We start from the raw sequence: 17,530 nt of genomic DNA, 5'->3' as shown, positions 1-17,530 counted from the left end.
CTTTATCAACCACTACGGCTAGATGATGGATATGCCGACACTTGCCCGCGTCCCTCTTTGTCTCGTGCGAGTTGATGCGGTGGACTCGACTTTGAGCTGCGAGACCTACACCGACTTTCATGCAGAATGACCAGGGCATACGAGTGGCGGGGTGCTGCAGACTGGAAGTGAATCTCCTGCCGAGACATTATCCCGAGATCGCCATGACCCGAAGAGCAAGTCGGAAACACGTGAATGCGGCGGCATAAACAACAGAGGACGATTGTTATGGTACAAGCATTTCGGCATGATCTATCTGCTGCTCCAACTCTTGCCAGGCGGACGTCCTCTACATCATCTACCGAGTTATCTATTCCAGATCACCAGGAAGCACGTTCGTGACGCGCAACACAGTCACTTGGCGGCGGAACCCATTCCATCGGCGGTAATTCTTTCGTCGCTTCTTCTTGAAAATGTCAATCTTTTTATCCAGCGTTTGCTCTTCCACGCGCGCTTGAACAACGGCGCCGTCAATGAAGGGGCGCCCGATGATGGTTTGGTTGGGGGATCCGATCAGCAGCACTTCATTCAAGTCCAAGATCGACCCGACCTTGGCATCGATGATCTTTTCCGCAATCACAACGTCTCCCTGCATCGCCACGTGATCACATCAAATCATGTCCCCCGCGAGCTTGACGACATTCGTACCTGGGTGACTTTGAATTGCGTTGCACCGAGCTTGACAACAGCAAACACATCGCCGGCTTCCAAAGACGCAGTCAACGGCGAATCGTTGACAGGGTGGCGCACGACGGAGAATCCTGTGGACTTGACAGTAGTAGCAGTGATGTCTGCATCGACTGTGGTACTGAATGCGGCGCGGTAGATGGACGGGCGTGCCGCCGTCAGGCAGCGACTTCCAAGGGAACGGAACAACGCCATGTTGGATGGAGAAACACAGCCAATGGTTCCCGAGCAGCAACGAAGACGACCGAGCCAATCAAATCCCACCGTGGGTCGTCGGGTGGGCACCCGCCCGAAACCCAGAAATAGTGTTGATCGAATACGTTCAGTCATCTATAAATAGTGTTCGTGCTTCGACTGATTTCAAATAGTGTAAGATATTACAGTATTTGAAAGTTCGAGGCGTAGTTGCTTCAATTAGTGTTTGCCATGGCACTAGCTGATATCCTGTAGTGCCAAGACACGTGAAATAGTGTGCGACAGTCACGTTTTGAACGAAGTGGGCAACACAGATGGCAAGCCGAATGGGAAGATATCTTCCACATGCAGCGGTATAGCGTACGCCGCATATAATGAGCATGCGATTTCGATAATGTAGCATTGGTACTGCCCATGCGCAGTCGACCCGTGCGCGACAACGAGCCCGTAAATCCCTCGGAATGGGTGGTGGAGGTTTGGGGATTGCACGAATATATCGAACGAACTTAAGCCAATCAGATCTGTCAACACAATGGCGACCGCACCCACATACAAAAGTCAAGTATAACGAAAGGCCAAATTGAGTGGCTTTGGGACCGTCGACTCGAAAAAGGCCGTCACTCCCTTCAACGCTGTGACACTGTATAAAATCATGTCGAGAGTTTAAACACGTTTAAGCTGTTCAACGTACTATAGACCATCTCAAGTAATCAATCATGTCAAGCCAGAACAACCCCGAAAATCGGGTCCTCGTTGTGACATCTTGCAAGCTTGCAATCGACGCCCCGGGCCTTGGACAAAGCGGAATATGTGACGCAGAAACACATTCACCTTTTTCTCTTCTCAACGAAACAACATCCCTCAACTCCATTTCAATACCCTGCCGACGTTGCTAGGCGCTTGCGATATCAACTTGTAGTTGCTATCAACTTCGCGTCTGCTGCTGAAGTTGGAGTCTTTCTGAGGTACCTAAATATGTTGTGAACACACTTGCAAGCTGCAAACCAGTCAGACGAGTAAGATTCACATTGTCCAGGGCTGTGCGGTAAGCGTGTGACTAGCTTCGTCTTGAATGTCCAAACGTCATGCGTTAAATACGTTTTAGTTCCGAAGGGCGTCGAATTCAGCTGGGGTTGGGGGAATCTCCCGTGAGATTCTTCGGGTCCTCGTCATTTTAGAATTTGCCACTACCAAGAACAATGGCTTCCATGGGAGACTACCGCGTCGCTGACATCTCGCTTGCCGACTTCGGCCGCAAGGAAATCGAAATTGCCCAAATTGAAATGCCCGGTTTGATGCAATCCATCCAAGAGTTCGGCCCTTCGCAACCCTTGAAGGGTGCCCGTATTGTCGGCTCGCTCCACATGACGATCCAAACCGCTGTGTTGATTGAAACCTTGAAGGCTCTCGGCGGTGACATCCGCTGGTGCTCGTGCAACATTTTCTCCACCCAAGACCACGCCGCCGCCGCCATCGCCCGTGATGGTTCCGCCGCCGTGTTCGCCTGGAAGGGTGAAACCTTGGAAGAATACTGGGAATGCACCTTGAACGCCGTGACCTGGCCCGAAGATGACGGCAAGGGTGACGGTCCTGATATTATTGTCGACGACGGTGGCGATGTCACCCTCCTCATCCACGAAGGCTACAAGGCCGAACAAAAGTTCGCCCAAGACGGAACCCTTCCTGACCCTGCCTCTACCGACAACGCCGAATTCAAGTGCGTCCTCGGTTTGATCCGCCGCACCCTCCAAACCGACCCCACCAAGTGGACCAAGATCGCCAAGCGCTGCAAGGGCGTGTCTGAAGAAACTACAACTGGTGTCCACCGCTTGTACCAAATGGAAAAGTCCAAGTCCCTCTTGTTCCCCGCCATCAACGTCAACGACTCTGTCACCAAGTCGAAGTTCGACAACTTGTACGGGTGCCGCCACTCTCTTCCCGATGGTATCATGCGTGCCACCGACGTCATGTTGGCTGGTAAGCGCGCCGTGATCTGCGGGTTCGGTGATGTCGGTAAGGGTTCCGCCCAAGCGATGAAGGCCGCTGGTGCCATCGTGTACGTCACTGAAATTGATCCCATCTGCGCTTTGCAAGCTGCCATGGATGGTTTTATCGTCGTGCGCCTCGAGACTGTCGTCTCTATTGCCGACATTTTCATCACGACCACCGGTAACAAGGACATTATCATGACCGAACACATGGCCAAGATGAAGAACAACGCCATCGTCGGTAACATTGGTCACTTTGACAACGAAATCGACATGTTGGGTTTGGTCAAGGCCACCAAGCGCCAAAACATCAAGCCTCAAGTTGACCGCTTCGTGTTCCCGGACGGTCACGGTATCATCATGCTGGCTGAAGGCCGCCTCTTGAACTTGGGCTGTGCCACTGGCCACCCTTCGTTCGTCATGTCCAACTCGTTCACCAACCAAACTTTGGCCCAAATTGAATTGTGGACCGAAAAGGACTCTGGCAAGTACCAATCTGGCAAGGTGTACGTGTTGCCCAAGCAGTTGGACGAAAAGGTCGCCCGCCTCCATTTGGCCAACCTCGGTGTCGAACTCACCGTGTTGAGCAAGGAACAAGCTGATTACATCTCGGTCCCCGTCGAAGGCCCTTACAAGCCCGAAACGTATCGTTATTAAAGCATGCAACATGGTTTGTTGGCGTTGGTTGCTTCCGTCCATGTGATGGACAGAGCCGCCTTTGTCACGTGTAACAACATTTACTGCTTTCCTACCGCACCGCACACTTCACCATTTCAATTCACATTAAGTTGAACCGTAGGCGATATGATCGCAGGAATGGTGGTGGCCATCGTGGCACCTTTTAATGCCAAATCGCCGATGATTTCTTTTCTACGTCGTATGCGTTCGAGTTGGCGGCATGAGATCGTTGCTGGAACTTGGGACGCCTGGAAGCTAAATGAGGTTGGCCTTGTTGTCGTTGTCTGTTTTGCCAATGGCGATTCGTGCCTCGAGGGTGGTCATCCTTGGCGCTGTTATGGAGAGATCGTGGATGGAAAGAATGGTCGGTCTGTTGAGGGTTGGCATTTGGAGTGTGGGGCAGTGGAAGGCCCCAGAAAACAATTCGAAAACGGGGAACAAAGAGTCGAGCAAAGGCGAAGCCGAATGAACAAAATGCCAGCTCGTGTTTGCTACAGCAATGGTGGCTTATAGGTAAATGATGAGAACGAGCGCTGCGATCAAGGCGACAATGATTGTGTAATAGTAGCATAGCTATCCATAGAGCAGGCTATGGTCATGGGTTGAAAGTACGAGGGGTGGTTGGACGTACATACCTGCTTGCGCTTTTTCGAGACGGCGGCGGCGACGCTAGCTTGGCGCTCGACTTCCGACGTTGCCTGGGTTGCATTCTAACGTCGCATCCAACATGAACCAAAACGATGTCCTCGTTAAAGCAATCTCTGCGTATCGTACCTGGGAGATGTCTTGAATCAGTTGATTCTGTGCCACGACTTCGGCATTCAAACCTCCTGCTGTGTTCTTGATTCTCTTGGTCCCCGCAAGAATCTCGTCGAGCGTTGCTTCCTGTGCCATGTTGCGACAAAGATCATCTTGCCGTACCTGCAACCCAACGAATCGATACCTGGTTAGTCTGCTGCTCCTCGATCGTCAGCGCAGCATGCCGCGGAGATCCAGCCTCCTTGTACGGCGTCTCGTCCACGTCTTCGAGCCCCCACTTATTCTCTTGCTTCATCCTCGATAACGACAAAACGGGAGGTGACCCTGGTGAGTTGTAACTGTCGAATTCTTAATTATTTTATTTGAACCAGCGCATGGACATCCGAAGTGCTGGCGCGACGGCATGTGCGGTCGTGCCACGTGCAGGAACCCTGGTTTGTGTCAAGTTCTTCCGTCGATACACGGTTAGAGGGAGAGGCAAGCGTCCAATGAGGTCAGACGTCGATTCATGCCAGTGAAGGGAGCACTCAGCGTTTCACGAGTGTCATGTATGTGCACACGGCCTCGTCGATTATTTGGTCAAGTCTCTCGCGATACTTGAACTGATTCATCCTATTCTTCTCCACTCCAACGATGTTGTGAGGTGTAGAGCATCACGTACGTCCACTTATGCGGCAGATCATCGCCGAAAGTCTTGGTTTTTCACGTTCTCAGGGATTGATGGAGCAGAGCACGGCAGTTTGTAGGTCTTCCTCCTGTTTCATCCCTTTCCGCTGCAATGACGTTGAGTGACCTAGCCTCTCGTACCCATTCACGCGGGAGATTGCTGCCTGGTGAAGTTCCTGGCCTCTCTCCAAGCTGGTGCGCAGGTTCTGGCCACTACAGCCTGAGTTTCGACACATCCGGATATCCGCATTTGTCTGGATATGTTGCGGATATGATATCCGGATAATCGGCGTGGAAACTTTTGAACAACATCGCACACAACACGGGAATCCCATCGAGGTCGATTCGGACGATGGGCCGAGCGACGCAGTTAGCGACGAAACGACAGAAGCTCATCGCCGAGCAGACGATGCTGCGCAAGTCCCTTGCACTCCTCGAATCAGACACGCACGAAGACTTGTTGTCTCGTTTGGTGCCATTGGAGCTCGAGCGTGCTCGTTCGATTGCCAGGGCAGAAACAATGTCGGCGCACCTTGTCCACAGCGCGGACGTAATCTACGTGTACGAATGCGAAGAAGCTGAGAAGGAATACGAATTGAGCTGCTCGAAGCTCAAGAACGACATGCTGGAAGAGATCCGACTTGAAATGGAACGCGTCAAGGAACAGAAACGCTCCGGGTTCGGGTCGGCGTCGTACAACAAGGCGGCACTCGCTCTCCAACGACAAACAAACATGCGCAAGACGCGTAGCAGCAAGAAACCGACTTCGAACCGCGGCCTCGGGTCGCTGGGGTTTGCCGACGACTGGGGACGACCGGCACCCAAACGCCTCAACACAGTGTTTACGCCCCTGCACAAGACATTGTCGGCGATCGAGATTGCAGAGGACGTGGAGTTCGTGGAGAACTTGGAGCGAGCATTCAATGAGTCCGAGGAGGCATCCCGTCGCCGAAAAACGTCGTCTGCAAATGCAGACGCATGTCCAACAAGTGTGTTTGCCCGCTTTGTGCGGGGCAAGGTGCTTTATCGAGACCTCGTGTTACAAGAAGACGATCACGTCCGCGTGACCAAGTTTATTGCGCCGCCAGGAACTGCGTCAGGAACCGACGACACCACTGTCATCACGTACAATGCGATCGTGTGCGATCTCACTTCTGCCGAAATCTTCGTGCTCAAGGAAAACGGCAAGTACACGCGATTGCTCGTGCAGGACCTGCGCAATGGAAGCGTCGTGATTGATCCCGCCGATGGAGGTGACAGCGAGTAGAGCACCCTTGGCTGAGTAGAAAACCACAAGAACAGTGTAAAGCCTGCCCACGGTCAACTTAATCAAGAAAGCTCATGGGGCTTCGGAGGTGTCTTCATTATCGACAAAGGTCAGGTTTCCTCATTTGCGAGATGGAGCGATGGAGGGAGGGAGAGAGGGAGGGCCATTCAATAGTTGTGTTGTGGGTCCGTGTCGATTTCTGTTAAAGTTTGTTCTCCACTTTGTCCGTGTACATGTCAGGGATTTGAAGCCCGACGAGGCGCGCTGACTTCTTCACGATGTCCGCGTTGCGCATTCGCTTTTCAATGCCAGCATCCATACTCCAGAGCCGCTAAAAGGGTGGGATTTGAGACGATGACAGCGTCAGGGACAGCGGATACCTTTTGCTCTTCGACACCAGACCACAGATTCACCAAGTCGATGGCTTCAGCGCGGTATGCTTTGATTTTCGTGCGGTCTGTCTCGTGTTGACGTTTGCGGAACTGTTGCAGTCGAACGGGGTGAGGGACATGGTTTGAAATCGCGTGGAACGCGATATATGCGGGGATTTGGTGGACCTTACCTTTTCAAGAACGATGTTGTTCCATTCCTTGTTAGCCGTGGTGCTGCGATTCAGTCGGAGCAGAGTGCGCAGCGACTTGAGGACGTCGGCCTTGGACCCGAGGCGGACGCTCATGACGCAAGACTTATCAAGAATGGCAAGGTCGCACTTAAGAAGGCCAAGCGATTGAAACACGTTTTCTAAACATTTGAGACGTTCTAAATGTGTCCGATCCACTTCGCGGATAACTCCAAAAGTCCACTCGTGCTGCTCGATACTTGAGCACCAGACTCAACACTTTCACTCGATGAAGTCAACACAATATATTCAAGTCACTTGGTGAGCTGGAGGACGATATGGACTACTCGACTTGGCTCGATTTTCCTTTTTCACCGTGTGCCACCGACAGGTTTTAAATTCCGTCCGTGCGCTTGAAACGTGAAAAAAACAGCCGATGCGGTGGCCAATAAATTTGTTCCATTGGCGACAGCCAATGAATTGCGAGGATGATCGACACAAGGGCAAAGCGGCAAATCCACCAATCTCGAGCGCATCATGGGAAAGAAGATCATCAGCGTCGGGCTCGATGCCCCCCATGTGGTACGTAGCACGGATGATCGCACCGTGGTGAGGTGCTCACGGTGGGTGCGGCGTAGCCTGACACGGAATCCGAGTCGAGCCATGCGTTCGTCGACAACTTCAAGAAGCAGCTGAAGGTGAAGATTCAGAGTCTTACCGACGACGAGATTGTGTTTGACTTGATCGGGATCGACGCTTCCATTGCGAACGCATTCCGCCGCATCTTGCTTGCAGAAGTCCCGACCATGGCCATCGAGCACGTGTACTTGTGGAACAACTCGTCCATTATCCAGGACGAGGTCCTCGCGCATCGACTTGGGTTGATTCCGCTGCAAGTGGACCCGCGCGAGTTCCAGTCCTTCCCAGGTATGCTTGTCGACTCTCGTGTACTCTATCATGTGACTTTATTCTCATGCTGGCGTCCAGAGCATGAAGAAGGGGAAGCCACCGATGAAAACACCCTTGTGTTCAAACTGGACGTGACATGCACCGCCGACCCATCGGACCCCAACGACATTTCGAAGGCCACGAACGCGTCTGTGTATTCGCGTCATCTCGAATGGGTGCCCCAAGGGCTCCAAGAAGAGCGCTTTGGGTCCATCCGCCCCGTGTCCGAGGACATCTTGATTGCCAAACTTCGACCTGGCCAAACTATTGCCCTCGAAGCGCATTGTCGCAAAGGCGTTGGCAAAGACCACGCCAAGTTTTCGCCCGTCGCGACTGCATCCTACCGCCTTTTGCCCGAGATCACGTTCCCTGCCCCTGTTGTCGGCGCCGATGCCAAGACCCTGCAGAAGACTTGCCCCATGAACGTGTTCGACATCGAAGACTTGGCGGCTGTTGCGGCACGGCCTCGGAACTGCACCATGTGCCGCGAATGCATCCGCGCGCCTGGCTGGAGCGACAAGGTCAAGATGGGCCGCGTATCGGACCACTTCATCTTTTCTGTCGAAACCGTTGGGATGCTGCCACCGGAGGACCTCCTCCCGGAAGCCATCAAGGTGCTCGTGGCAAAGTGCGACGTCGCGGTCGAGTCGTTGAACGCAGTCGACGACGAGCTGCGTGAGAACGCGGACGAAGACGAGGACGACGCGATGGAGTAGACATCGCAGAAGCAGACACAGTAGAGACATTAATATACACCACTTAAATGCACGACATCACTGGACATGCGTTGGTTCTCGAGTGCAAGCGATGCAAGAAATCGTTTAGACAGCTGGACTAGCGCATGCTGACAAGATGTGAGAGATGGTTTGATTCGTAGTTTAAGCGGGGTTTGCTTGGCCATACAACGGGGGGACGGGTTCAGGCTTCCGTGCCGCTGTTGATCACCAAGGTAGCAACACGGACGACCGCTATGAACGCACCAAACTGGGCAATCTCCCACAGAAGCGCTCGTCGGGCTTTGCTCTTGTCGACTTGGGCCTTCTTCTTGACGGCGAACATGGTGGCGGGTGATGAAATTGGTCGATTGGAGCGCGGGCACTCGGGAAGGTTGAGATTTCCGGATAAGTTTCAAGAATCCGGATGACTTGGTTCTTTCTGCCGCCAGCTCCGACAGCGCCTCCATGCAGGACGTGAAGGCGCGGTCAAGCTGCGGTGCCGACCGCTTCAGTAGACACTAAGCGAGATCATAAAGCCTTTGCGTGACGATGCTTGAGTACTGCTCTGTACGGGGCCGTGTTTGCCCCTCTTGGGCAACATGTCAACGTTTTGTAGTGTATCGTCGTGCCCACCACCACCGTGGTGTACCGCCATTCGCTGAGCTCAAAGGTTGACACGTTCCTTTCACTACATACGTAGGTATCGATGAGCTGGAGTTCCACCGCCGACTTCCCTCATAATTATCCGTCCGTCCATCGGTTTTGACTGTGCCTGGCTTGCATCACGTACGCAAGCGCATTGCGGCGCTGGCTGCGACACGCGCGATGGCAAACGTGCGGGTGGAGCCGAGCGATGGCGGGCGTCCACGGGCTGAAAGGGCAGACCGGGACCTGCTGACCTTTCGAAATTATCCGGGCGGTTACGGTCGTAGATCCGAAATCGTCCAATCATATCGCAGGGACTCGATTTTTGGCCAATCAGATGTCGTCTCGACAAGATCTGCCCGAAGATTGCAACCGTCCGCCCTTTGATGTGCAAGCGAACGGTCGTTCTCATTTTGCGTTCTTCCGTCAAGACGGCCGCGATGGACGAGCCGAACGTCGACACGGACCGCATGCGCCACCTAGCGTGCATCGCGACTGCCGTCATGGAGCCTGCACTCGTGAAGAACGAGCACCTGTCGCCAACGTCGCCGGCGGATGTGACCCGCGCGACATTCCCCCGCATCAAACCGCCTCCGTCAACTGCATCGTCCTACAACACGCCCTTTCACTCGTTTGACAACGTGGCTGCACCTAATCCACCGGGTACCCTTCCATCGCTTCATCTCCGCCATCACCACCCGTATCCGCACACTCCACTACAAGAAAAGCAAGCACAACATCTGCTATGGAAAGCGCAGGAGCAGGAGCTCATGCGCCGACAACGACAAATCATTGAACTCAAAGAAAAACAACAGGCTATCCGGCGACGCGCCGCCGCGGCGGTCGCGGCATCCGCGGCCAACCGCAACACATCTACGTCCGGCTCTCGCAAAGGCGCTCCTCAGCACCATCTCCAGGAATTGTTCATGCAACAACAACGAGAGCAACGAGAAAAAGAAGAAGCAATGCGTCGGAACCTTGTCCATCTCAACTACCACCGCATGCTTGCCGATGAAGGGCTCGAGCGACACCATCATGAAAAGTCGACCCAAGCCACAATGCAGCAAGCCTACCTCGTCGCTCAGAAGGCGACGGTGTTCGACGCAGCAATTATTCACGGCAGTGCCTCAGCCCCATCTATTCGCCAACGCTTGTCATCACCATCGGCATTAGCCCCCGTGAAGATGCTTTCCCCTTCAGCATACTCCCATGACGCAGTTGGTGCTTCTTCGTCCCCGTTGCCAATGCACCAAGATGGACATTCGCAGCGTTTTTCGCCCATTGCATCCCTCGTCGACGCCAGCCACTCGATCCTTCAATACATGCTCCCTCCCGTAGTGCCGCACCGCGCTGGGCAAAACATCAAGGACGTGTCGCTGAACGAGCTTCGTCCGCACTTCAACAAGCCCATGGCGGCCGTGGCGAAAGAACTCGGAGTGTGCATCACGCTCATGAAAAAGATCTGCCGCAAGAACGGACTCACGCGGTGGCCGCACCGTCGCATTCGAAGCCTTGTGAATCGCATTACGTCGCTACAAGTAGTCGCGGAGAGCGTCGACGGCGGCGAACGCAACCGATTCCACATCCTGATTGCAAACCTTCGCAAGGAACTCAGCGACGTGATTCAAAACCCCAATGGAAAAAGCCGCAAAGCACGGGGGTACGAGCGAAAGAAGGAAAACGCAGGCGAAAACGACCACAGCGACGACGGTGACCAGTCTAGCAACAGCAGCAGCAGCCGGCCGGCAACTCCCCGTGACGTGGACGATGAGGAAGATGAGGTCGACTTGTGTTGCCAGGAAGAACTGGACGGCAGCGGACCAGGCGCAGCGATCCCTGGACGGATCATGCTGCCCTTCCAGGGTAGTGGAAAACCATCCCTGCCGTCGCTCTTTCACGCGGCTCGTGAAGCGTAAGAATTAGATGCAGTAACGTGGAGTTGCATGGTTTCGGTAGCACAGTATCGCTATGCTTGACGGCAGCGACCATCCCCACCGTTTCCGACGCTTCATTACAGAAGGTCGCAACAGTTCGCCGACTGAAAACTCCCCGCCACGCATTATCGCGCGCATTGCTGCCGTCGTGGAATTCCGAGGCTTCAACTTGTTGAAGAGGAAGTGGTCGGTCAAAAGGTTGCATCCAGACATGCCACGTTATGAGGATCGTGGCCGCGTCGCATCCTGAGCTATCGCAACTGGCATTTGCTCAAGTTGTCGGATTTGCTGCTCCAACGCTACCCGCCATGCACTGCACTTGCAACGCGTTCCTCTAGTCGACGGGTCTTTTGTTTCGAGGATGGGACTTGTTCCACCAAGTCGCATGCATAAGAGCGACGCACCCATTTGTTGTTGGGCAAGGTGTATAATTACGACAAATTCCTTTCACGGACAGTGGCGAAGCAGGGCATGCATGAGGCAGTGTACAACCATCGATACAGATCTATTGAGGCGGTGTCAAACGAACCATGCGCCAGTGTAAACACCACGCCACTGGTGAACCCGTCTGCAAACTACGTGGCCGCGGACGAGGGGCATTCGTTTCGGCCATGGCGAGCTCGACGAAACAATCTCACACGATGGACTGCAGCGAGGGGTCTTATCTGCGAAAGTTGTTCATTTCCTCGTGAAAATAATCCAACGCAATGAGGAGACCAGCGTAGCCCATGTGCGAGCGGAACGTGATCGTACGGTAGAAGGGCAGCCCAGCAATCGCGACGGCAGCCCCAGCATTCAAAAAGTCTTCTTCTCCCCGAAGCTGCTCGATCGTTGTCTTGACTCCTTGGTACGCCAAGAAAAACCTACACGTTGCATGCATGGTGCGTCAGTGAGATGAATCGAATGGACGATACGACGTACGCGCCAAATACGGCGCCAGTGGTGCCGGCTGTGCGCGCGGCGCCAAGAAGAGCTTTGGAGTTCACACTTCCATGCTTGGTGTGATGACTTTGGAAGGCCCCCACTATCGTATCCATTTGTGTCAGTCACCTCAAAGCAACGGCATGCACACGTACCAAAACCAAATGTCGCGCCAGTCGTCGAGCCGACCAAGCCACCAAACAGGACTTTGTTGCGAAGCAGCTCCATGTTGAAAGGCTTAGCAGGTCGCTGTGCTGTTTCGGCGGCTTTCTCGTTGCTCGTCGACTTGCCCGCCGTAGGCGCTGCATCATCGTCGTACGACGCCCACACTTCACGTCGACCCATCACGGTGACACAATTCGAGTGACAATGCACATTAAATGCAAGAGGATTTCTGAAATGTGATACCTTAAAATATGTGTTTTGAAAAACATGTATTGTGGGGGAGTCTCTCGTTTAAACCAAAGCCGAGGTGCGAAGACGGGAGCACCGAGGCGGCAACTAGGTCGTGGCCATGCATAGCAGTCGCGCTCACGAGTAAGACGGCACGTAGAGGGTATGTACATTCGGCACGTACGCGCCATGAAGGTTGAATTTGAGAATTGAATCATTCCCCGTTCTTGCAGATCAAGTACGAGCTGGACGAGTGTGAGGTCGGATTTCCATCTCAACGTACGAGTGCATTCATGTGCACCCATGAACACTGCAAAAGACATAGGGTGGACCGGTCGCTCAGAGCTGGGAGTGGCGTCGCTGCCGTCGTCGCCAACGCACGAAGACGAACATGTATCTACCATCCAGTAGAGAGGTCACACAACAATAACTATCATACCACAAGGGCGAGACTTACATTCCCACGGCCGTGCCGAGGACAAGCCCAGCACTCGCGGCAGACTTGCGCGCTCGCAACGTCAACTGTCCATGTCGGGCAAATGCACGCTGTGCGTCCTTGTCTGTAGGCAACATGTTGAGACTTGGTGAAGGTTCATGGGCACGTACAGTAGGCGTATCCTCCGATGGACATGGTGCACAATGCTGGGGCCATGATGGGGTCGTCGGTCATGTCGGCAAAGCGCACATCGATAGCCACACCATCTTGCCGCGGCAGAGACGGCACACCGATGATCTCACCCTGTCTTCGACCACAATCTTCAGCCAATCAGACATCGTGGTGCATCGTACAATGTACGTTCAATCGTACTATATGTTCGGTCTCGTACATCCATAGCAACAAATTGCTGAATGAAACCGTCTGGATAATGGATGAAATCAAGGCGTCGCTGCTCTCGAGGCGGGTGTGCCGTTGGATGCGTGGCTGACTAACCGCTTTGCAGCATGACAACTATCCCGTCAAGTATGTGTTGCCGCTTTTGTCGAATGCATGGACTCCTCATTTTGTCGCCACGCGTTGGCAAGTGTGAACTGTCGATGGCTCATTCTACCGAATGCAAAGTCCCAGTGCGATTTCATATGATGCAGGGTAAGCCACTCGCTCGTGGGAAGTCTTGCAAGACTAGCCCCAGTGGGGATCGGGTTCAGGCACAAGCCCACGGAAAGAGAAATGGATTTGTTCAAGAGCAGTCTTATGCATCACACCGCCAACGAATTAGTTGCTCATGTGCTTTTTGTTCTCCAAGAACCCTTGAATGGAGGCTTTGCCCAAGGGGTTGGAAAAGCAAAAGGCCTGGATGCGCTTCATGATGGGCGTGTTCAATTCCTACGACAAAAAAAGCGTCTGTCTGCATGTCATCCCGACAACCAACACGAATTTCGCTACCTCTGGGATCTCGTCTTTGCCCGAAATGAAATTGAAGATGTCGATCGTTTCGCGGTTCAAAATGTCTTCGTACTGCTGTAACTCGTCCGCCGTCAGCGTCCACACGTTCTCACTCGCCCATCGTCCCATCAGCAAGTCCACTTCCAACCTACGTGTGGACTGACGAGATGACGCTCCTCGTGCGGGTCACGTATGGGAGCCAATACGCACCATCCACGTTGCCTGCTTCGGTAAATCACCCGCTTGCGGTTTGCGGTATCTGCGTCAATGTCGACTTCGCCCTGGCTACATGACAACAATATATGAGCGTGATGGAGTCAACCACTGCCCGTTGGAGAGTGTGTGCACCTGGCGGCGGGAAACTCTGTGCGTCGACCGAAGTGCTCCTTGCGCATTTGAACGTAGCGTTCCTGCACTCGGTTCTCTTGAACTTCAGTGATCTTAAGGTGGTCGAGAGACTCGGAGAAGCACCGAACGGTCGCGCTGTCCCCTCTCAGCACAACAGAGGCAACTCGCGGAACGGCGCGGCAGGCAATCACACGGAACATGGTGACCTTGCAAGCGTGAATGCCACCGAAGGGACAGTCCGGATACGAGCTCATCCGGATAACGATGCGTGCATTTCGAGACGTGAATTTCCGATGCCAGGGACGACGGGTGCAAGGCGAATGAGCCAAATCTTCACGCAAATGGCGGCAACGTGCCCCGTGGATGTACGTGACTGTGCTTGATCCAGTGAGATAACTGAGCGATCTTGGCGTCACGACGTAGATCCAAGTCTACGGTGCGTGTGTGGCGAACATCGAAGGCGGTGTCAACCGGGATGCATGCGCAACGGAATTCGCCAAGCTGCGCCAGTGTTTCCAGCGCGCAGCGGTGCGTGTGCCTTTGTGGGTTCTGAATGACCACATGACGTGACTTGGTTTTGTTGTAGGCGAACGCAGCGAAAAAGTAGGGACGGTTGGAACCCTACCTGGTCTACGCTCGAATTGCTTTCATAAACATTCTTGCAACGACCGTTCTTTCTCCACTCTAGCAAGTCCCACGCGATGCTTGCCATGACACGCTGTCAGCTTGTGGCGCTCGACCACGTCGCACTTGGTCTGAAGTGGCCATTTCCTGTGAATACACATGCACTAGAGCAGTCGTAGAGGCAATGCCACCGTTGAACTGTGCAGGTTCTCCATGTTAACTGAGCGCAATGCCGCCAACTGGGGAGTATGTTGGCATCGGGGGCCAGCGGAGCGACATGGTGTTCGCTGCATGAGAGCAATCACGTTATTGGGAGGGCACATTTGCCGCAACCGCTGCATGGCATGAGAAAGAAATAGAACGCAGGGGCATTAACTTAACGTTCGTATCTTCCTCATCCAAAGTTGGGGACGAATATCCCAATGAGAATCAAAATGGTCGCCAAGACCGCAATAGCAATATACATCTTGCACAGCTACACAACACAAGCGGGCCGTCAGCCAGGTCCATCCAGTCAGGATTTGCGCACGTACCTTTTTCTTGTTCTTGTTCACCATTTCGGCTTTGGCCGTTTGCGCGCGCAGTGCCGCTGTCCCGCCCTCGATGTCGTCGCCAAGGTGGTCGAGAAGGTGGTTCTGGCTTTGCACTTCACCGTGAATGCCACGTGCGTTCTGGTGTAGTCGCTTTGCACCAGCGTACACGTCGTCGAGGTCAGCATCTTGGTCGAATTGCGAGTATGGGTTGCGCTGTTGCTGCTGGCCAGGTTGGTACGCCATGATGCAGCACGAGGCTTCAGGCAAAATTGCAGGATATTCGTTGCTAATTCTCGCAGCAATTGGTATCCTTTCTAATATGATAATATCGAAACACAAAGGGAATTGATTATCCTATTCCAAAATACTCGGAAACGCGAAGGGTTTGGCATAAATGCTATAATTTTGCAAAGGTTATTGAATGCGCGGGAAAGGCATCCCTGCGCTGTTGGCACTGGCTTGTCGACGAATGATGGGAGAGGGCCGTGCAACATTCCGCGTGCAAGCGCACACACATCGCTATATGCATGGGAAGGAGGGGGTTCTGCATGCTACAAGAAGGACTTGACCGCCCTCATGGCTGGTCGTATCCAGTGCCCAGACTTCCAGTTGAGCAGACCTTGGAGCTTCCGCTCGGGCCTCTTCCACAGCGACTCGGTCACAGCCTCGCTGTGCTTCGTGAGGCGGGTGTACTCGTCTTTTAACTGGGACCGGAGCGTCGAATTTGTCGAGTACAGAAACACCTACGCAAGATGTGTGAGATGTCGATGGCCGAGTCGATCCGACAAAGGGACGGTAGCTCACCTGAGACTCGAGGTCGCGTCCGTACGATCGCTGACCGAAGTTGGAGCTGCCAACCACGGTCAACGCTTCGTCGTCATGTTGGATCCACATGCCTTTGGCATGAAAGGTCCATGCGTCTCGGTTATATTCACGCAATGTAAGTGGGGAGTCGGCAAATCGGTGGTAGAATTCCCCTTCGATGAGGGAATACGCCATCGGCAACGCTCCTACCAACACACACAACTATGAGCAACCACCCATCCACACGCACAGCAAAGAGCCTCCCGTTGACGCCATCTTTCGTCGGGAAACGTACCTTTGATGCCATTGCCATTGAAGAAGCCGTTCGCAGAAGGCGCGGCAGTCACCACGTCCAAGTGAAATGCTCGTTCCGCCAGCAATCGCATAAGAAACGGAGGAAAGTTGAGATATCCAGACGCGATGCCGATACGACTGGCACTGGGTAATCGGTGGAGGACATGGGATAGTGTGTCCTCGTCATGGAGAATTTCGAGTGGAGAAAACTGGATGGTCGGGATAGCCATGGCGTCGGTGGTCCATCGAGGGGTAGTAGGCTGATAGTCTTGTAGAGAGAGAAGGGCTGAAGCGAAATCCGCATGAGTCGTCTTTGGCGGCACGATTTTGTTCGTCGCCATGGCGCCGACAGAAGCCTTGGACGAGGTTGCCCCTGTCGTGCATGGAACGAGTTGAACGTGGTGAGCGTGGTTGGTCAGAATCTGCGGGAATCGACTGGGTCAATGGCTGAAGTAGAACGAGAACGACTTGCGTACCTGGACAAAGGTGTGGTAAAACTCGGCCAAGTTGGCGTTGTACAACTGCAAGTATCGGTCTTGGCGCTGAGTGAAGTAGTCGCCGCTGAGGTTGGCGCCGCTCATGATGAGTGTATCATCGCAGAGGTATACTTTGGTATGGGAGACTCCGATCGTTTCATCAAAAGGCGGCGGCAAAAAACCCCATCGGTCGAGTTGGGGTACGCGGTACAGATGCAACGATACCTTTGACGGAAAGGTGGCAAGGAGCGGTGTCAGGACGGCAACAGAGCTCGTTGGCCCACCACGCTGGCCACGGGAGTAGTCCAACACGATAGAAACCTGAAGGGATGGATTGTCTTGACACGCATCTTGCAACGCTTGCACCAACCGACGACTGAGTGCGTCGTTCCCAATGTACAACGACGAAATCGAGATGCGCTTCTTGGCGCGATGAATGTTCTGCAGCAGTTGGTTGTAGAAGTCCGTGGGAGAATGCAGAATCGTAACATCGCTTCCATTAAGAGGGAACGAGGGCGTGGACTCACGGAGATCATCGATGACATCGCCGATGGCGGACGCATCCGGAGCTGCCGGGCCCATGTCGAATGGCGACAACCGCGGTCAACGTGGCAAATTTCGAAGTTCGAAGGCACTTTGGCGCGCTGTGGTTGGTTCAACTTCAATGGTTTT

The 17,530-nt window shown here is 53.7% G+C and overlaps 12 protein-coding genes across 14 annotated transcripts; 5 read left to right on the top strand and 7 right to left on the bottom strand.

The window, feature by feature from the left end:
* Nucleotides 1-235: 235 nt before the first annotated feature.
* Nucleotides 236-1,004, bottom strand: H310_08192 (ribosomal protein L21). The gene is made up of 2 exons (XM_008873854.1): nucleotides 688-1,004; nucleotides 236-628 (listed from the first exon to the last, which is right to left on the bottom strand). Exons 1-2 carry the CDS (start codon nucleotides 919-921, stop codon nucleotides 350-352), a joined length of 513 nt encoding a protein of 170 aa, XP_008872076.1. The 5' UTR covers nucleotides 922-1,004; the 3' UTR covers nucleotides 236-349.
* Nucleotides 1,005-2,104: 1,100 nt separating this feature from the next.
* On the top strand, nucleotides 2,105-3,889 carry H310_08191 (adenosylhomocysteinase 2). The gene has a single exon (XM_008873853.1). It carries the CDS (start codon nucleotides 2,121-2,123, stop codon nucleotides 3,564-3,566), a length of 1,446 nt encoding a protein of 481 aa, XP_008872075.1. The 5' UTR covers nucleotides 2,105-2,120; the 3' UTR covers nucleotides 3,567-3,889.
* Nucleotides 3,890-4,062: 173 nt separating this feature from the next.
* Nucleotides 4,063-4,674, bottom strand: H310_08190 (hypothetical protein). Its single transcript, XM_008873852.1, has 4 exons — nucleotides 4,531-4,674; nucleotides 4,362-4,472; nucleotides 4,223-4,297; nucleotides 4,063-4,160 (listed from the first exon to the last, which is right to left on the bottom strand). The coding sequence occupies exons 1-4, from the start codon at nucleotides 4,639-4,641 to the stop codon at nucleotides 4,095-4,097; spliced, it is 363 nt and encodes a 120-aa protein (XP_008872074.1). The 5' UTR covers nucleotides 4,642-4,674; the 3' UTR covers nucleotides 4,063-4,094.
* Nucleotides 4,675-5,305: 631 nt separating this feature from the next.
* H310_08189 (hypothetical protein) lies at nucleotides 5,306-6,389 on the top strand. Its single transcript, XM_008873851.1, has one exon. The coding sequence runs from the start codon at nucleotides 5,365-5,367 to the stop codon at nucleotides 6,277-6,279; it is 915 nt and encodes a 304-aa protein (XP_008872073.1). The 5' UTR covers nucleotides 5,306-5,364; the 3' UTR covers nucleotides 6,280-6,389.
* H310_08188 (hypothetical protein) lies at nucleotides 5,308-6,965 on the bottom strand. The gene is made up of 3 exons (XM_008873850.1): nucleotides 6,842-6,965; nucleotides 6,660-6,761; nucleotides 5,308-6,610 (listed from the first exon to the last, which is right to left on the bottom strand). The coding sequence occupies exons 1-3, from the start codon at nucleotides 6,953-6,955 to the stop codon at nucleotides 6,482-6,484; spliced, it is 345 nt and encodes a 114-aa protein (XP_008872072.1). The 5' UTR covers nucleotides 6,956-6,965; the 3' UTR covers nucleotides 5,308-6,481.
* A 381-nt stretch (nucleotides 6,966-7,346) lies between these two features.
* Nucleotides 7,347-8,863, top strand: H310_08187 (hypothetical protein). The gene is made up of 3 exons (XM_008873849.1): nucleotides 7,347-7,420; nucleotides 7,477-7,765; nucleotides 7,826-8,863. Exons 1-3 carry the CDS (start codon nucleotides 7,376-7,378, stop codon nucleotides 8,500-8,502), a joined length of 1,011 nt encoding a protein of 336 aa, XP_008872071.1. The 5' UTR covers nucleotides 7,347-7,375; the 3' UTR covers nucleotides 8,503-8,863.
* Nucleotides 8,864-9,570: 707 nt separating this feature from the next.
* On the top strand, nucleotides 9,571-11,102 carry H310_08186 (hypothetical protein). Its single transcript, XM_008873848.1, has one exon. The coding sequence runs from the start codon at nucleotides 9,588-9,590 to the stop codon at nucleotides 11,061-11,063; it is 1,476 nt and encodes a 491-aa protein (XP_008872070.1). The 5' UTR covers nucleotides 9,571-9,587; the 3' UTR covers nucleotides 11,064-11,102.
* Nucleotides 11,103-11,498: 396 nt separating this feature from the next.
* Nucleotides 11,499-13,145, bottom strand: H310_08185. 2 transcript variants are annotated; one of them, XM_008873847.1, is made up of 6 exons: nucleotides 13,002-13,145; nucleotides 12,853-12,955; nucleotides 12,679-12,792; nucleotides 12,158-12,640; nucleotides 12,003-12,105; nucleotides 11,499-11,944 (listed from the first exon to the last, which is right to left on the bottom strand). In XM_008873847.1, the coding sequence occupies exons 4-6, from the start codon at nucleotides 12,345-12,347 to the stop codon at nucleotides 11,743-11,745; spliced, it is 495 nt and encodes a 164-aa protein (XP_008872069.1). In that variant the 5' UTR covers nucleotides 12,348-12,640; nucleotides 12,679-12,792; nucleotides 12,853-12,955; nucleotides 13,002-13,145; the 3' UTR covers nucleotides 11,499-11,742. The 2 variants fall into 2 exon arrangements, with proteins under 2 accessions (XP_008872069.1, XP_008872068.1); XM_008873846.1 differs by having other exon boundaries at nucleotides 12,158-12,792.
* A 103-nt stretch (nucleotides 13,146-13,248) lies between these two features.
* Nucleotides 13,249-14,372, bottom strand: H310_08184. Of its 2 annotated transcripts, XM_008873844.1 has the most exons (4): nucleotides 14,128-14,372; nucleotides 13,990-14,064; nucleotides 13,780-13,927; nucleotides 13,249-13,719 (listed from the first exon to the last, which is right to left on the bottom strand). In XM_008873844.1, the coding sequence occupies exons 1-4, from the start codon at nucleotides 14,325-14,327 to the stop codon at nucleotides 13,609-13,611; spliced, it is 534 nt and encodes a 177-aa protein (XP_008872066.1). In that variant the 5' UTR covers nucleotides 14,328-14,372; the 3' UTR covers nucleotides 13,249-13,608. The 2 variants fall into 2 exon arrangements, with proteins under 2 accessions (XP_008872066.1, XP_008872067.1); XM_008873845.1 differs by having other exon boundaries at nucleotides 13,249-13,927.
* A 36-nt stretch (nucleotides 14,373-14,408) lies between these two features.
* H310_08183 (hypothetical protein) lies at nucleotides 14,409-14,986 on the top strand. Its single transcript, XM_008873843.1, has 3 exons — nucleotides 14,409-14,492; nucleotides 14,551-14,655; nucleotides 14,714-14,986. The coding sequence occupies exons 1-3, from the start codon at nucleotides 14,421-14,423 to the stop codon at nucleotides 14,732-14,734; spliced, it is 198 nt and encodes a 65-aa protein (XP_008872065.1). The 5' UTR covers nucleotides 14,409-14,420; the 3' UTR covers nucleotides 14,735-14,986.
* Nucleotides 14,987-15,096: 110 nt separating this feature from the next.
* On the bottom strand, nucleotides 15,097-15,627 carry H310_08182 (hypothetical protein). Its single transcript, XM_008873842.1, has 2 exons — nucleotides 15,285-15,627; nucleotides 15,097-15,226 (listed from the first exon to the last, which is right to left on the bottom strand). Exons 1-2 carry the CDS (start codon nucleotides 15,525-15,527, stop codon nucleotides 15,146-15,148), a joined length of 324 nt encoding a protein of 107 aa, XP_008872064.1. The 5' UTR covers nucleotides 15,528-15,627; the 3' UTR covers nucleotides 15,097-15,145.
* Nucleotides 15,628-15,654: 27 nt separating this feature from the next.
* H310_08181 (hypothetical protein) lies at nucleotides 15,655-17,471 on the bottom strand. Its single transcript, XM_008873841.1, has 4 exons — nucleotides 16,859-17,471; nucleotides 16,384-16,804; nucleotides 16,089-16,294; nucleotides 15,655-16,027 (listed from the first exon to the last, which is right to left on the bottom strand). Exons 1-4 carry the CDS (start codon nucleotides 17,438-17,440, stop codon nucleotides 15,836-15,838), a joined length of 1,401 nt encoding a protein of 466 aa, XP_008872063.1. The 5' UTR covers nucleotides 17,441-17,471; the 3' UTR covers nucleotides 15,655-15,835.
* Nucleotides 17,472-17,530: the final 59 nt, after the last annotated feature.

Source organism: Aphanomyces invadans (genome assembly GCF_000520115.1).
Source record: "Aphanomyces invadans strain NJM9701 unplaced genomic scaffold supercont1.16, whole genome shotgun sequence".
Lineage (NCBI taxonomy): Eukaryota > Oomycota > Saprolegniomycetes > Saprolegniales > Verrucalvaceae > Aphanomyces > Aphanomyces invadans.
This window is presented reverse-complemented; position numbering and strand designations above follow the sequence as displayed.

What these genes read in the sequence shown, in the direction of transcription:
- H310_08184 (XM_008873844.1), bottom strand. Translation starts at nt 14,327, where the DNA reads ATGTTCCGTGTGATTGCCTGCCGCGCCGTTCCGCGAGTTGCCTCTGTT. An exon ending in ACAGAGTTTCCCGCCGCCAG is followed by an intron (nt 14,065 to 14,127) that starts GTGCACACACTC and finishes GTTGTCATGTAG; the next exon opens with CCAGGGCGAAGTCGACATTG. An exon ending in CGAAGCAGGCAACGTGGATG is followed by an intron (nt 13,928 to 13,989) that starts GTGCGTATTGGC and finishes GTCCACACGTAG; the next exon opens with GTTGGAAGTGGACTTGCTGA.
- H310_08185 (XM_008873846.1), bottom strand. Translation starts at nt 12,347, where the DNA reads ATGGGTCGACGTGAAGTGTGGGCGTCGTACGACGATGATGCAGCGCCT. An exon ending in TGGCGCGACATTTGGTTTTG is followed by an intron (nt 12,106 to 12,157) that starts GTACGTGTGCAT and finishes TGGATACGATAG; the next exon opens with TGGGGGCCTTCCAAAGTCAT. An exon ending in ACTGGCGCCGTATTTGGCGC is followed by an intron (nt 11,945 to 12,002) that starts GTACGTCGTATC and finishes TGCAACGTGTAG; the next exon opens with GTTTTTCTTGGCGTACCAAG.
- H310_08186 (XM_008873848.1), top strand. Translation starts at nt 9,588, where the DNA reads ATGGACGAGCCGAACGTCGACACGGACCGCATGCGCCACCTAGCGTGC.
- H310_08189 (XM_008873851.1), top strand. Translation starts at nt 5,365, where the DNA reads ATGGGCCGAGCGACGCAGTTAGCGACGAAACGACAGAAGCTCATCGCC.
- H310_08192 (XM_008873854.1), bottom strand. Translation starts at nt 921, where the DNA reads ATGGCGTTGTTCCGTTCCCTTGGAAGTCGCTGCCTGACGGCGGCACGC. An exon ending in CGCAATTCAAAGTCACCCAG is followed by an intron (nt 629 to 687) that starts GTACGAATGTCG and finishes GTGGCGATGCAG; the next exon opens with GGAGACGTTGTGATTGCGGA.
- H310_08182 (XM_008873842.1), bottom strand. Translation starts at nt 15,527, where the DNA reads ATGGCGTACCAACCTGGCCAGCAGCAACAGCGCAACCCATACTCGCAA. An exon ending in TGAACAAGAACAAGAAAAAG is followed by an intron (nt 15,227 to 15,284) that starts GTACGTGCGCAA and finishes TGTGTTGTGTAG; the next exon opens with CTGTGCAAGATGTATATTGC.
- H310_08187 (XM_008873849.1), top strand. Translation starts at nt 7,376, where the DNA reads ATGGGAAAGAAGATCATCAGCGTCGGGCTCGATGCCCCCCATGTG. An exon ending in GGCTCGATGCCCCCCATGTG is followed by an intron (nt 7,421 to 7,476) that starts GTACGTAGCACG and finishes GGTGCGGCGTAG; the next exon opens with CCTGACACGGAATCCGAGTC. An exon ending in CGAGTTCCAGTCCTTCCCAG is followed by an intron (nt 7,766 to 7,825) that starts GTATGCTTGTCG and finishes GCTGGCGTCCAG; the next exon opens with AGCATGAAGAAGGGGAAGCC.
- H310_08183 (XM_008873843.1), top strand. Translation starts at nt 14,421, where the DNA reads ATGCCAGGGACGACGGGTGCAAGGCGAATGAGCCAAATCTTCACGCAA. An exon ending in CGGCAACGTGCCCCGTGGAT is followed by an intron (nt 14,493 to 14,550) that starts GTACGTGACTGT and finishes GTCACGACGTAG; the next exon opens with ATCCAAGTCTACGGTGCGTG. An exon ending in AGTGTTTCCAGCGCGCAGCG is followed by an intron (nt 14,656 to 14,713) that starts GTGCGTGTGCCT and finishes GTTTTGTTGTAG; the next exon opens with GCGAACGCAGCGAAAAAGTA.
- H310_08188 (XM_008873850.1), bottom strand. Translation starts at nt 6,955, where the DNA reads ATGAGCGTCCGCCTCGGGTCCAAGGCCGACGTCCTCAAGTCGCTGCGC. An exon ending in ACAACATCGTTCTTGAAAAG is followed by an intron (nt 6,762 to 6,841) that starts GTAAGGTCCACC and finishes CGACTGCAACAG; the next exon opens with TTCCGCAAACGTCAACACGA. An exon ending in CTGGTGTCGAAGAGCAAAAG is followed by an intron (nt 6,611 to 6,659) that starts GTATCCGCTGTC and finishes CCACCCTTTTAG; the next exon opens with CGGCTCTGGAGTATGGATGC.
- H310_08190 (XM_008873852.1), bottom strand. Translation starts at nt 4,641, where the DNA reads ATGAAGCAAGAGAATAAGTGGGGGCTCGAAGACGTGGACGAGACGCCG. An exon ending in TGATTCAAGACATCTCCCAG is followed by an intron (nt 4,298 to 4,361) that starts GTACGATACGCA and finishes ATGCGACGTTAG; the next exon opens with AATGCAACCCAGGCAACGTC. An exon ending in TCTCGAAAAAGCGCAAGCAG is followed by an intron (nt 4,161 to 4,222) that starts GTATGTACGTCC and finishes CTCTATGGATAG; the next exon opens with CTATGCTACTATTACACAAT.
- H310_08181 (XM_008873841.1), bottom strand. Translation starts at nt 17,440, where the DNA reads ATGGGCCCGGCAGCTCCGGATGCGTCCGCCATCGGCGATGTCATCGAT. An exon ending in TTTACCACACCTTTGTCCAG is followed by an intron (nt 16,805 to 16,858) that starts GTACGCAAGTCG and finishes CGATTCCCGCAG; the next exon opens with ATTCTGACCAACCACGCTCA. An exon ending in CAATGGCAATGGCATCAAAG is followed by an intron (nt 16,295 to 16,383) that starts GTACGTTTCCCG and finishes GTGTGTTGGTAG; the next exon opens with GAGCGTTGCCGATGGCGTAT.
- H310_08191 (XM_008873853.1), top strand. Translation starts at nt 2,121, where the DNA reads ATGGCTTCCATGGGAGACTACCGCGTCGCTGACATCTCGCTTGCCGAC.